The 15,458-nt window shown below is 40.5% G+C and overlaps 1 protein-coding gene across 4 annotated transcripts in view; it reads right to left on the reverse strand.

The window, feature by feature from the left end:
• The window catches only part of LOC137322935 (LIM and senescent cell antigen-like-containing domain protein 1), a 134,960-nt gene that overhangs the window by 91,255 nt on the left and 28,247 nt on the right, over positions 1–15,458 (reverse strand). The window contains exon 2 of one of the 4 annotated variants that reach the window (XM_067986176.1): positions 2,832–2,939. The exons of 1 other annotated variant lie outside the window; for it this stretch is intronic. In XM_067986176.1, coding sequence (XP_067842277.1) covers positions 2,832–2,939 — 108 coding nt within the window. 2 more of the 4 variants (XM_067986181.1, XM_067986180.1) reach the window with 2 other exon arrangements.

Genomic DNA, 15,458 nt, shown 5'->3' on the forward strand with positions numbered 1-15,458 from the left:
CAATCTTCTAACTCAGTGGCAAGAGTGCAACCACAGAACCATGGCTGACCCAGTAGTTTCATGGTTGTCCATAGAATCTATTTTCCTCCCCAACCCACTGGGAGTCATTCAGCGAAATCTTCATTTTTCTTTGACTCAACAAGTTCTATTTTGACCTCAGACAGCCCCACAAATTTAATTCATCTCTGATAAAAGAGCTCTGAAGGTAGAAGACACACATTTCTGGAAGAGATAACAGGTCTCTACATCCAATAACAGCTGTCATAACTTAAACTCGGCTTTGAACTCGCCTTGGTCAACAGCAAAGTTTTCAGAAAGCCATTACGTGATAAACTGTGAAGGCTGCCCTCTGCTGTACAATCCACAGTATTATTTCTGTACCCATAAGCATAACAATTAGAAAATACTTACCTTCTGGATTCCTTTCCACATTAGGCTGGGTATTCTGTGGCGAGTGACTCACCTCCTGACTCCCCAAAGCCTTTCCACCATCTACAAGGCACAAGTCAGGAGTGTGATGGAATACTCTCCACTTGCCTGGATGAGTGCAGCTCCAACAACACTCAAGAAGCTCGACACCATCCAGGACAAAGCAGCCCTCTTGATTGGCACCCCATGCACCACCCTAAGCATTCACTCCCTTCACCACCGGCGCACAGTGGCTGCAGTGTGTACTGCAGCAACTCGCCAAGGCTTCTTCGACAGCACCTCCCAAACCCGCGACCTCTACCACCTAGAAGGACAAGAGCAGCAGGTACATGGGAACAACACCACCTGCACGTTCCCCTCCAAGTCACGCACCATCCTGACTTGGAAATATATCGCCGTTCCTTCTTTGTCGCTGGGTCAAAATCCTGGAACTCCCTACCTAACAGCACTGTGGGAGAACTTTCACCACACGGACTGCAGCGGTTCAAGAAGGCGGCTCACCACCACCTTCTCTAGGGCAATTAGGGATGGGCAATAAAATGCCGGCCTCACCAGCGACGCCCACATCCCATGAACGAATATAAAAAAAGTCTTAGAGTTTGGGAGTGAGGAACGTGCCTGCCTTTTGTATAGGGTCCTTAAAGCTTTTTAATTTAAAAAAAATGCACAAGAGAGAAACATTTCTTTAAAAGACCAGTGATCTGTCAGGAAATACACACAGCACAATTTCAATGATTATTTTGTTTTACTGGTTTTGTTTCTTCCCCTACTTTTCATTTCCTCTAAACTTGGTAAAGTCTAAAAATTAGGTTTTAATTGTGAAAGCACATGGTAGTAGAAAGAAGCTTGTACTGATTAATATTGAATATTAAAATCCATTAAATACTCCATGATTATACCACAGCCATGGTATAAGAATTGGTTTACATTTTCCAGTTTTATATTTTCCTCCTTTTTATAGTCACTTTGATCCCATGCTTCTCTGGAGCCCAAGTCATTTTTCTCAGCTGAACTGGACTTGTAACTAAGGCTCTGAGGGGGGAAATACTTGAAAGATCTATTTGCTTTGGACTGTTCTAATATTTACACAGTCCAGAATACTTCAGAACAAATCCTGTAGCTTGTGTATTAAGTTAAGTTTAATTATAGTAGACAAAGCTTTTTTTGTGCTTCACTAAGCAAAGACTAAACTCAATTAAAAAGTTAATAACCAGAACTAGATAAATAGATTTTTGTTCAACTTTTCAATATATTAGTTATTCCACATGCAGAATTAATTCTGTAAAATTTCCCCCCCACCCCCACGCAATCAGATTTGAATTTTGGAATAGTAGTAAGCTGTTTACTTCAATCCTAAAGAACTGCACCATTACAATTTTAAACGGGACAACAGATTACAAAGTGTTAACCAGTTCAAAAGTGAAAAAGTACCCTTATGTCTATGCTATCAAGGAGGAAAACTTTCAATTTGTAAGATTACATACACCACTTTTTTGGATGAGGTTTGCTAATATTAATAATTCTCAGCTCCATTCCACTCAGTTCGTTCACTGAACACAGACATCTGGGGCTTAATTTTAGCACCCGCTATCGGGTGCGTTCCTGGCGGGGGGGGGGGGGCTCCGAAAATCGGGGAATCCTGGAGCGGGTTCGGAGCCTGGCTCCAACCCGCCCACTTCCGGGTTCCCCACAGACGCGCCGACGTGCGAGCGCAGCCCTCGCATGTGGGAATCCCGCAGGCAATTAAAGCCAGCGGGGTTTATCTTGGTATTTCAGGTCATTAACAGACCTGATTAAGTGAATATGTGAGGAGGGGTGGGATTTTATTGACAACTGGGACTGTTTCCCATACTGGGGGAAACACTCCCAGTTGAAATGGACGTGTTGCAGCTGTCAGCCTGTGGCAGCTGCAAAGGTCCATTTGACAGGTGTGGGGGGGGGGGGGCAGGGGGGGGGGGGGGGGGAGTGGGGTTGGTGGTGGTGGTGCGGGAGACCCTCACTCATTGCAGGAGGCCACTCTGTCACTTGGGACAAAGTTTGGCCTCTACCACCCTCCTCCTGACAAGAAAATTCACCAACTTGCACACTTACCCCAGGGTCCAGAGACATGTACCTATCTCAGAGGGAGGCCATGCCTTCCACCTCTGACACGTGGAGCTCCACAACAAAGTGCTGTGACACATCCACCTGTATACAGCAGGAGGGAGGGCAACCGCACAGAGAGATGCGTCGCAGAGGGCACTACCCTCGCCACAGGGTCCACAGACCGAGGCTCAGCTTCCTGGACCTCTCTGAGCAGCAGTGCACACGGAGGCTCAGAGTCACTCAACATGTAGTCGTGGACATCTGCAGCCTCCTTCATGCCGAGCTGCTCCCGGCTGGCCCGAGCACCATCTTCTTACCTGTCGCTGTCAAAGTCACCACTGCCCTCAACAACTTCTCCTCCGCATCCTTCCAGGGTGCCACCGGGGACATCGCCGACGTCTCTCAGTCGTCTGCACAAAAGAGCCCTGCAAATACACATACACCCACTCTGCAGTGACACAATGGGTGGCATCATTTGTGGGTCTTCATAGTGATCCTCAGGAAAGGGCATTATTGCACAAACCAGACAAGATTCGCAAAGACGTGGCAGTAGTGGTGCCAATATAATATGTAATGTGAGTTGGTCAGAAATTCAATACAAGGAAAAACCATGACAAACCCTCAAACACCCTTGTGCATCCCCTTCATGCTCACGACACGTTTGCCTTACGCTGCCTACTGCACATATGTGATGCATGCCCTGTGGCTGCAGCACAGGTAGTGGCAGGTTGAGTGAGGCTGACTGTGAAAAAGATGCATGAGAGGGTGAGTATGAGATAGAGCCATGAGATTGTATGAGGATTGGATTGAGTGGTAGTGGCGGGATGAGTACTGGCGAGGTGAGTAAGTGCAGGTAAGATGAGGATGAGATTTGAGTGGGTATGAGGGGTGATGTGACAGAGTAGTGTTGGCAGTGCAGAAGGAGATGTGGGGTGGGGGCGGTGATGTGGCAGATGGAGTGTAAGGGAATGAGTAAGTGTACTCACTTTGGCTGACCTACTGAGGTCATTGGAGCGCCTCCTGCACTGTATGCAGGTGGGCGATATGTTGGTGGTGCTGATGACCTCCTCTGCCACCTCGAGCCAGGCCGCTTCCTCCCGCCCGCCGGGGAGGGGGGGGGGGGAAATCTCTGTCCTTCGCCTCCTCCTCACCCCATCTAATGATACCTGGAGTGAGGCATCATTAAACTGGGAGCAGCCTTCCCCCTGGGCTGCTCCATGCTGTAATTTTTCCTATTTGTTGTAGCATCCGTCAGTGGAGGACTGCCCCTTTAAATAGAGCTCCTCCAGCTGACAGAGCTTACTGCGCATGCGCAGCCCGCCCGACGCGCAGATCAGGAGTGGGGAACCCGGAAGACCAGGTAAGTGGATCCAATTAGGCTGCGATCGCGCGGGGGGCAGACTGATTTCGCCAGGTGCGTTACCCACGCGCCCAATAGCCCCCTGCCGTGAACCCGCAGCCCTGGTAACATCGAGCCCCAGATATAGGGAAGGTGATTTGTCTACTAGTATTCATACCTCTCATTCTATAACTGCTTTGTGCAAATGTTGTGGAAGTCTCCAGTTTCAAAACAGGTTAAAGGTCAAAACTGGAACTTCATTTGTTATACTCCTGAAATGTATTGTGTATAACAATTTCCTACATTACAACAGTGACTACATTTCAAAAGTACTTTTATATAGCGCCAGTGAAGTGCATTTATGTAACGCCTTTAACATAGTAAAACATGCCAAGGCGCTTCACAGGAGGGTTATGAAACAAAATCTGACCGAGCCACATAAGGAGATATTAGGACAGGTGAACAAAAGCTTGGTCAAAGAGGTAGGTTTTAAGGAGTGAGTTAAAGGAGAGAGAGGTAGAGGGGTAGAGAGGCGGAGGGATTTAGGGAGGGAATTTCAGAACTTAGGGTCCAGGCAGCTTAAGGCATGGCCGCCAATGGTGGAGTAATTAAAATAGGGGTGCACGAGAGGCCAGAATTGGAGGAGCGCAGAGATCTTGGATGGTTGTAGGGCTGGGGAAGGTTACAGAGATAGAGAGGGGTGAGGTCATGGAGGGATTTGAAAACAAGGATGAGAATTTTTTTTTTAAAAAGCGAGGTATTGCCGGACCAGGAGTCAATGTAGGTCAGCGAGCACAGGGGTGATGGGAGAAAGGGACTTGGTGCGAGTTAGGATACAGGCAGCAGAGTTTTGGATGAGCTTAAGTTTATGGAAGGTGGGCGGCCAGCCAGGAGAGCACTGGAATAGTCGAGTCTGGAGGTAACGAAGGCATGGATGAGGGTTTCAGCAGCAGATGAGCTGAGGCAGGGGCACAGACAGAGCGATGTTAGAGGTAGAAATAGGCATTATTGGTGAAGCATTTTTGGATGTCCGGAGGTCGTGAAAGGTACGACATAAAAAAGGTACGTTATTCTTTCTTTTACAAAATACATTAAAAATAGTATGATATTTTGATTTCCTTTATCTTTCTAATATTATTAACAGATACTTGGGGCACCTCACTCAATACTTCCCCAACTCCATTTTGTTCTATCACCCCCTCATGACCAACTTCTACTTCCTTCCCTTGATCCACTTACTAACCTGCGTCCATGTTTTGCTCTCCATAGCCAATGACTTTAGTTTATAAAGGAGTTTCTTATGTGGTACTTTATCAAAGGCCTTTTGGAATTCTAGATACACATTATACGGCTTTCCCCCCTCTCCCAAATCAATTTGGGATAACACTTCCTCAACAATGTCTATTGGATTAATTAGGCAAGATCTACTCTTTCTGACCCCTGTAGCTATATGTTAGGTTACATGAGTTTTATTTTTTTTAAAATGAATTGGGTATTTAGAGCAGATTATTCAAATTTTACATATTTCCTTCTTACGCATCACATAATTATTTGTTTCTGGTTGGTCTTTCTGCAAGATCTCATGCATACCAATGTTTTACTCGAACAGTTAACATTTTTAGTAAGATGCAAAAAATTAGTGATTTAAAATTTCCTTATTGTGCTGGGGCTGCCCCATAAAAATACCATGCCAAACTGTTCTGCACAGTTGCTGCTTTTCTGGCTCTATCAGCGGTAAATTTGAAGCGATCTGACAGCAAGTAGAGAGACAATGACAAGCTGTGGCGCTCTCATTAGTGATACTGCTGCAGTATCAATTCAGAAGTAACGACATGGGGCATCCCGAAACCTACAGCGATGCCCAGAAATAAAGGTAAGGGTGGTAAAAAAGAGATGACATGGTATGGAAATGTGGCTGAGAAACATGCATTGGTATTTGAAAGGATGATGAGGAATGTATGTTGGTATTTGGGCTGCTGGGGAGTGAGTGTCTGAAGGTCATGTGTAAAAATTCTTTGCCATATTTAGGGAAGCCAAGAAAAACATTTAGGCAAATACATTAATTTGTATTTCAGTGTAACAAAAATTGCTTTTCACTACACTGCATATGGTAAAAATAATTCATGAAACAACAATGTGAAATGCACTAGATGGAAAAAAACTGCAAATTCTAGAATTCTAAGATACAAAAAATGGTGGCAGTGAACAACAAACCTGACCATATCTGGTCTGATAATGGGTCTACGTGACAAAGTTCTTTTTCAGGTGCTTTGCATTTTCAGCCAGAAACCCAACCATTGTGTAGAACAACTTTGCAAGGCATTAAATGGGGCAGTCCCAGCATATTAAGGGAATTTTAAATCCCATGCTGATTATAAAAAAAATTTACATCAACAAATAAAATAATTAAAATCCTGCCAAAAATAATCTTTTGCAAATAAGAGGATTTCCTCTCAAGGACATAGCACTATTCTACTTGGAAACAAAATTAACTTCTGGTTTTAAGTAATCAGAAGTAGAAATTAAAACACACTGTGCAATGGATCGACGAGGGAAGATCTTTAAATACTGTACACATTCCTTCTTCTTGAAGGGCTATCCCAGGACTCACTCCCTTTATCACACACTGGTCAATACGGCAAAAGGTGCTAGCTTCTAGACCTCTTCCTTTCAATGATCAAAAGATACAAGGGAGTGGTCCAGGGTGACTCACTCTTAAATTTTCCTTCCACCCTGAAGGAAAGGGCTAAGACCTTGGCCCTGGTTACTCCTGTTGACTAAAACTTGAAACAAAGAATCATGGGACAGGAATTCTCATCTACAGGAATGTTGTTATATTATTCCTAAAAAGTTCTAACAGTTGGTGGTAGTAGTTGGGGGGTGTGAGAAGCCATAATTGATCCACTCATACTTCCCAAATGCATTAAGATCAGAATAGACTAAACACTCACTTTGCTGCACATTTAATACAATTATTGTACTAATTGGACAAAAATGTCACAGGAAAATCTTAACACTACTTACTACCCAAAAAGCAGCTGCAAGTTTCAGCAGTAGAATTCTTCACAGCATGATGATTGCACCAACACTTACAACAGCAAAACTACTTACATGTTGTATCTTGAGACTTAATATAGTTATTTTGTACAAGGTTTTACAGACTGACACAGAAAACCACTTCCTACTTTACAGAGCACTGCATCCGGTGACATTGCCACCTAATATGGGAAACGTCAACTGGTATCTACTTTTGAAAATTGTTTCCCCACCACCACCCCTGCCCCTCTCCCCAGTCCAAATTTATTTTTAAAAAGTGACATTGCAGTTGCCAAAGAACACACACTAATCTAATAATGTTTTACCTTCCGGACATGAATCATCTTCTAACCATAAAATACGTTTATCCACAGCAACAACTTCTTCCTGTTCTGCATTTGCCCCAGTCTGAATGTTGGACACTAACACATCCAACATTTTGAAGTAATGATCAGACAAGCTTTTTTTTTAATTTAAAGCTTAACAGCTCAAAAGCTTTTATTTCTGATTTACTAGGTTCTGTAAAATTACATCTAGGTTCACATTCCCTAACTTTGACATAATTTAAACAAATGTAAGACGACACTTCTCCATTTCTCTCTATGGTGGTAACAGCAGCAAATACTTCATAGAGAACTGCATCATCATCACCACTATGTTTGGTTTTGTTGCAGCTGCTTGTGCAGACCCTATTTCCACAAACATACAATAGCCAGCTGGCAACTTACTGACAAGCCAGCAAGACCCATTTATTTTGTGGATAAACAACTTGGTCTGCATAAAAATAATTACTCAAATTCAAACACATACTAAAATTTACTGTAAGTGATTGTCAACAAAATGGTGAAGAAGAAAATGCCCCTTGGTTCAATTCTTTCAAAATAGCTCTCTAAATACTGGGGAAAAAAAAAACTATTCGCAATTTATTCTGGTGTAGCACCATTGTTGCAAATGAAAATTTACTTGACTAAAAGAAAAGACTGGAGAAGCTGGGGTTGTTCTCCTTAGAACAGAGAAGGTTAAGGGGAGATTTGATAGAGGTGTTCAAAATCATGAATGGTTTTGACAGAGTAAACAAGGAGAAGCTTTTTCCAGTGGCAGACGGGTCGGTAACCAGAGGACATAGATTTAAAGGTGATTGGCAAAAGAGCCAGAGGCGACATGAGGAAACTTTTTTTTTTAAACGCAGCGAGTTGTAATGGTCTGGAATACACTGCCTGAAAGGGTGGAGGAAGTAGATTCAACAGTAACTTTCAAAAGGGATTTGGATAAATAAGTCAAGGGAAAAAATTTACAGGGCTATGGAAAAAGAGCAGGGGAATGGGACTAATTGAATAGCTCTTTCAAAGAGCCGGCACAAGCATGATGGGCCGAATGGCCTCCTCCTGTGCTGTACCTACTACTATGAAACTCTTTATTCCAAGCGTAAAAGTCTTCATGCGTATGCGTGCGCATGTATTTATTAAGGGTAAACACGTGGTAAAGCATACACTACAAAAAAAACCTGTGACTCTACTGTAATGGCAGGTAGTGACATTCCACTTCTGGCAAAACAAAAACAGACTGAGGCTTCCGGTTTTTACGCACAGATCCAAAGCCACTGAACCTCACATTGTGGGTTCTTGATCTGAGTGTTAATCTGCACACAAATAATTTGGGTGCAACACACAGGAAAGGAGTTACCCCAGGTTATTTCATGTACACCCCACCATGCAGGTCACTGGTTTGTCATTTTGGCTGAAGAATAATGTGTGAAGACCCAAGGATAATCAGAAAAACGTTTTGCATTCTGTGGCTAGTGTATATTGCAGGCAGGGTGCAATAGTGATGGAGGCAAGTCTCCTGTTGCAGTGTACCAGGCCTCTGCATTGTTCTTATAGCTACAGTGTTAATATGGCTGGTCTAGTTAAGCTTATGGTCATTGGTGAAGCCCAAGGTGTTGATAGTGAGACATTTGGTAATGATTTTGCTGTTGAAGGTCAGGATAAGGTGGTTGAGTCTTTTCTCGTTGGAGATACTCATGGCTTATGTGGCACAAATGTAACTTACCATTTGTCAGCCCAATTCTGATGCTTCTCTATGTTCTATAATTTGTAAATAAATTTTATTTTAGCCAGTAAAACCTCTGCTCTGTATTTTAATATTCCATCATCCAAAGGTAACAGCTTCTGGATCATACTTGCATGCTCCTGCTTACAGGAGCTGCTATGAAACCGTTGAAGGAAAAAATATATATGGTATTTTAAAACAAATATAGCCTAAACCCACATTTGGGACAGGGAGGACAGAATGGAGCAACATGCTGAAGTGTCCACTGCTGTTAGGAAACCCACCTGGAGACATACTTGACCAGCCCCCAATCCCCTGCTCCCCATCATCTCTAAGGGAAGGCAAAATAAATATCAGCCAAAACCAAATCTTACTGCATGTCCCTTATTCAGGAATCTAGCCTTCTTATGAGAGGTTGCTGTGAACCACAACCTCTTCAAAGAAACAATTAATAACATGAATTTAAAAGGGAACTTCCAAATAGATTTAATTTACACCTTTGTGCTACCTCAACAAACTTTGCAACAAGAATTTTCTGTTCATTTGCTTCTGTTAGGCTTCTACATACATATGGGTTAAAACTTTCATAATTGCAATGTACAACTTACATAAAAGCCATTAGAGCTTTTGAAGATCCTGTAGGAGTTTGGACTCAGTTTACCCAGACAGTTATTGGGATTTATGAGCATACTGTCCCACACTGAGCAAATTTGTCCACTCCCTTCCCCAGCCAATAGGATAAAAGGTGGTAATGTTGGCAGTAAAACATATCTTTGTATGTGCATGTGTCCCTAAAACAAAACGTTAAACTATCTAATATAGGACTTGTGAAAATACAACTATCTAACTCCATGAATGGATGTAGTATTCAGATAACCAAAGGGTTAACCTTGTAAAGAAATAAATTGTCCAAGTGATGTAAAACCAATAAAGCAATACAGAGTTTCCATTATAATAGAGCAGCAAGTTCAAACACAGGGCAGGATGGGAAAACACTGCCTGATTATTGAAGTTCTGGGGAGATATTGTCAGTTTAAGTCACATACAAAGAAACCCATTGTTTCTAAAAACATGAATGGTTATGTCTTACTCTACACATAAAAGTTGAAAAAAGCTAAACAGGATAAGTATTCTAATGCAGCTAATAGAAGACACAATAAGAATGTACGGTCTGTAACAAAATCATGTATTGTAGACAATATACCTCTTCATTCCTTTCACATTTTATAATATTTTACAAAAAGAAATCCCCAAAATATATGGTACTGAAAGTTCTTCTTGGAAGACTGGCTTTTGTCAATTGCAAGTCTGAAGGCATTTGCACAGAAAAATGTCAAGGTCCAGGCCCAGAATCCATAGTTGTGAAGCAAGTCCTACAGGATATGAACCAGCTGATCATAATCATTTATTTATATTTACACGTTGGTAACTACAGGATGACACTAATAAAGGCATTTCTTCCCTGGACTGAAAAATAAAAACCACTGATGACTGACACAGACGGACAGACACACACCAAAATTAGTTTCCTATTTTACAACCGAAAATATCATCATCATTCTTCACACTCAACCGTCCTCTCTCAAAAAACACAACTTTCACACATATACACATTTGGGTCCTTAAAATAATCCTTCAGTCTTGTATACACAGCTATAATTGGCAATTGTCCTTGGAAACAAGGGATAATTTTTACAATTATCAAATATCTATATATAGGCAGTGAACCATTCCTTATAGTTATTCCTTTTTACCATTAAGGCCTTAATCAGTAAAGCTGCACTCTCTCCATTTTACAGTCTCTAAAGAATCATTTCGATCATGTTTTAATCTCACCAATACTACCATCCCCTTCCCAATCAACACACACATATATCCTATAAGTTTATCATCCTAATTGATTGATGACAAGATGCCTGTTGGAGTTCAGATCCTAATTGGTGGTTAAAAATAACACAGCAAATGCATAATTCCTAAATAGCAGATGGGCAGCACCACAATGTACGAGCTGCACCTAGTCTATTTAAATATTTGTAAATAAAAGGGACATAAGTAATACAATGGTGTGCCTAAAAAAGGGGAAAACTTCATAAACAGCTGCAGGTTTTCCTTCAGCTTAAACTACAATTGGAACATGTTAACATTATCAGTCCATCAGTGGTAAACTACAACGAATTTCAAAATTACAGACCAAATGGAAACAAAAATGGAATAATATGAATACTAGATTCTACAGGGAACTGTGAAAATAAATTCAATCAAAAGCTTGTAAGATAACTAAGAATTGTCAGGCAACTGTGTCAAACAATCTGCATCTTAGTACCAAGCACTGGTGCAGAACAAGTGCAAAGTTCAGTCTGACTTTTTAACAAATATTAGAATGGGTAGTCACAACTCAGTTTCCAGGGGAGAAGTGCACAACACAAAGTTATAATTCAGCACTGAGCAGTATCACTGAGTGGCATGTGGAATTGCAGAAAAATTAAGTAGTGACATGTATGTGCAGTAGTGTGTGCTTTACACATCAGTAAAAAAAACTGTATCCTGGCATTTAAGATGTGCCACATCAAGCACTACTAATTAGATATAGCACATTTTAAAATCAGGACAAAGATCCTTCACTGACGCATGACTCCGACAATGTATGCACTTAATTCTCTAGAAGTGCTATCTAACACATACGGGGGAGGGGGCAGAAAAAGCAAATTTTAAAATTTTAGTTAACTATGAAGATCCAATACTTCTTCAGTTTTGGGATCACTATTCTTGTAGAATTACATAGAATGTACAGCAGAGAAACAGGCCATTCGGCCCAACAGGTCCATGCCGGTGTTAATGCACCACATGAGCCTCCTCCCTCCTACTTCATATAACCCTATCAGCCTATCCTTCTATTTCTTTCTTCCTCATGCGTTTATCTAGCTTCCCCTTGAAAGCATCTATGCTCGTCGCCTCAACAACTCCTTGTGGAAGCGAGTTCCACATTCTAAACACTCTCCGGGTAAAGAAGTTTCTCCTGAATTCCATGTTGGATTTATTAGTGACTATCTTATATTTATGGCCCCTAATTCTGGTCTCCCCTGCAAGTGGAATCATCTTCGCTACATATACCCTAACAAACTCTTTCATAATCTTAAAAACCTCTATCAGATTACCTCTCAGTCTTTTTTCAAGAGAAAAGAGCCCCAGCCTGCTCAATCTTTCCTGATAGTTATAACCTCTCAGTTCTGGCATCATCCTAGTAAATCTTTTTTGCACCTTCTCCAGTGCCTCGATATCCTTTTTATAATATGGAGACCAGAACTGTTCACAGTGCTCCAAGTGGGGTCTAACCAAGGTTCTATAATGTGTTGAACATAACTTCTCTGCTTTTCAATTCTAACCCTCTGGAAATGAACCCTACTGCTTGGTTTGCTTTTTTTTTAAAAAAAAAAATGGCCTTATTAACCTGCGTCACTTCTTCAAGTGATTTGTGTAACTGTACCCCCAGATCCCTCTGCTCCTCTACTTCATTTAGACTATTTTCCAAGCAGTATGTGGCCCCCTTATTCTTCCTACCAAAATGCAATACCTCACACTTATCAATATTGAAATTCATTTGCCAATTGCACACCCATTCTGCAAGTTTATTAATGACTTCCTGTATTTTGTTGCAGTCCCTCTTGGTATTAATTATACCCCCCAATTTGGTGTTGACTGCAAATTTTGAAAACTATTCCAAATCGTTTATGTAAATGGTGAACAACAGTGGTCCCAGCACCAATCCTTGTGGAACACCACTTCCCACCTTTTGCCAGTCTGAGTAGCTACCTTTAACCCTTACTCTTTGATTTCTGTTTTGTAGCCAACTTGCTATCCATTCTGCTACTTGTCCCGATTCCACATGCTCTGACCATAGTCGAAGGTATTATGAAAATCCAAATATATTACATCCACTGCATTACCTTTGTCTACCCTTTGTGATACTTTGTCAAAGAATTCAATAAGGTTGATCAAGCATGACTTTCCCTTTTGAAATCTGTGCTGACTATTCTTTATTGTATTTTTGGTTTCTAGATGTTTTTCTATTACATCTTTGAGTGAAGATTCTGTTATCTTTTCTACCACCGACATTAAGCTAATGGGTCTATAGTTCCCTGGACTGGTTCTATTTCCCTTTTTAAATATAGGAATCACATTAGCTGTCCAGTCCTCTGGCACTTCTCCCTTTTCTATTTAATTGTTACATATACACGTGATAGTGCCTCTGCTATCTCTTCCCTAACCTCTTCTAATATGCACGGATGCAATCCATCCAGACCAGGAATTTTATCCTTTCTACATCTGATTAGTTTATCAATTATCTCTCCCCTTTCTATCTTAAGTGTCTTTATATCTTTTTTGATCTCTTCTTCTAATGTCATGCCCTCCATGTTAGTCTCCCTGGTAAATACGGAGGCAAAGTAATTATTTAATATTTCTGCCATTTCACTGTCACTACCTGTGAGTTTATCATGTGCGTCACTTGGTGGTCCTATCCCTATCCTGACTTTCTTTTGTTATTTATCTGTCTGTAGAATACTTTACTCTTTCTTTTCATCTTCCTTGATAATTCAATTTCGTAGTTGCTCCTTGCCTTCCTAATTTTATTTTTAACATCTTTTCTAACCTTTTTGTATTTCCTTTTGTCATCCTTTCGTTTGTTGCCTTTGTATTTGGTGTATGCCTTTTCCTTTAGTTTCAATTTGGCCAATTTTTCTTTATTCATCCATGGTGTATCATTACTGGCTAGTTTGTTCTTGCTTTTTAAGAGGGATATATTTCTCCTGGACTCCAATGATCACAGTTTTAAATGTTTCCCACTGCTGTTCTATTTCGTAGTTTATCAGTAAATTTTTCCAGTTTATTTTCCCTACTTCCAGTCTCATACCCTGGAAATCATTTTTTTCCCCAATTTATTACTTTGGTCTTTGTCTTACTTATGTCCTTCTCAATCTTTATCTTAAACCTTATTATGTTGTGATTGCTATTGCCTAGCTGTTCCCCAACGCTTACTTCTCTTATCTGTTCTGATTCATTTCCCATTACTAGATCCAGCAGTGCTTCCTCTCATGTTGGTTTTTTTTTAACATACTGGGTAAGAAAGGAGTCCTGCACACATTGTAAAGACTCCATTCTCTGTACTCCTTTACCTACCTCTTCTTGCCAGTTTATTTGGCGATAGAATAATAATCGTGGGAGATTTTAAACAATGTCCTTTACTCATTTCACATATTTGCTTTCCATTATTAGGTGGTCTGTAGTATACCCGTATTAGTGTGATCGATCCCTTCTTATCTTTTATTTCACTCCATATGGATTCTGTTTCTATCCTTCTGTTAGTTATGTCCCTTTTTTTCTACTGCCATTATGTTATCTCTAATTAGTACACCTAGTCCCCCTCCTTCTTCCTTCCCTATCTTTCCTGATTATGTTATAACCTGCAATATTTAGTTGCCAGTCCTATTCTTTATGTAGTCATGTTTCAGTTATTCCAACTACATCTGGTTCCTCACTGTGGATTATTGCCTCCAGTTTCCCCGTTTCATTTTGGGCAGTGTGTACATTGCTATACAGACAGTTTAATTCATCTTTAATAGTTGTTCCTTTTACTTTATTTTTAACAGCACTTTTATACTTCTGTTTTATAACTGTATTTGTTCATTGAATGTTTGTGTTATCTTTATTCCTTACCCTGGTCTGACCTTTACTCTCATCTCCTGTTTCTTTTATCTATAAGCTTTGGTTATTGCTATCAGATCCAATTTGTATTGGAAATATATTTCTACCCCTCTTGTTTATGCCAGTAGTTTACATATAGCTTTTCTTTCAAATCATTGGGATACCAGAAGCTTAATGTGTAACTATGCATTTTGTTCATTTTGATAATTTCAACCTGCTATGTTAAACCTATTTAATGTAGTTGAAGTGGCCTAGCAAGCCACTCAATTGTATCAAACCATTGATCAACGAGGGATAGGCAATAAATGCCAGCCTTGCCGGTGACGCCCACATCCAGAGAACAAATTCAAAAAATGTCCTCCGTTCATCACTGTGTGATATTTCCATGTGCATCATTCAAGAGCCTATTACCACATCAGTAAGTTTGAAAATTTGGTAATAAAAATTAAATTAATTTAAACTAAGTTTTAAAAAATATATAAAAGGCACTAATCAACAAGGTTCCCTCTAACTTTTTTTCGGCCATGTGCGGAATGAATTTGGGTTTGTGCACCGATATAAAGGCTGCGTGTGCCACCGTTAAAAAAAACACAACTTTAAATAGAACATCGTTTTAGAAAACATTATTCAGGGTAAATAACAAACAGAACAAATGTACAAAACAATGGATAATTGTAACAATTTAATGTTATATTGGCTGATAAATTTCTATAACTTATGAAATGGGTTTCTTAAGTTGCACTAAGATTGAGCAGACCAGTCTTGTTATATTTTATTAAAAATCTGATGGGCACGATTCCAACCAGCTTTTTGTTGAATC

This window comes from Heptranchias perlo, chromosome 6 (assembly GCF_035084215.1).
Source record: "Heptranchias perlo isolate sHepPer1 chromosome 6, sHepPer1.hap1, whole genome shotgun sequence".
NCBI classification, from domain to species: domain Eukaryota; kingdom Metazoa; phylum Chordata; class Chondrichthyes; order Hexanchiformes; family Hexanchidae; genus Heptranchias; species Heptranchias perlo.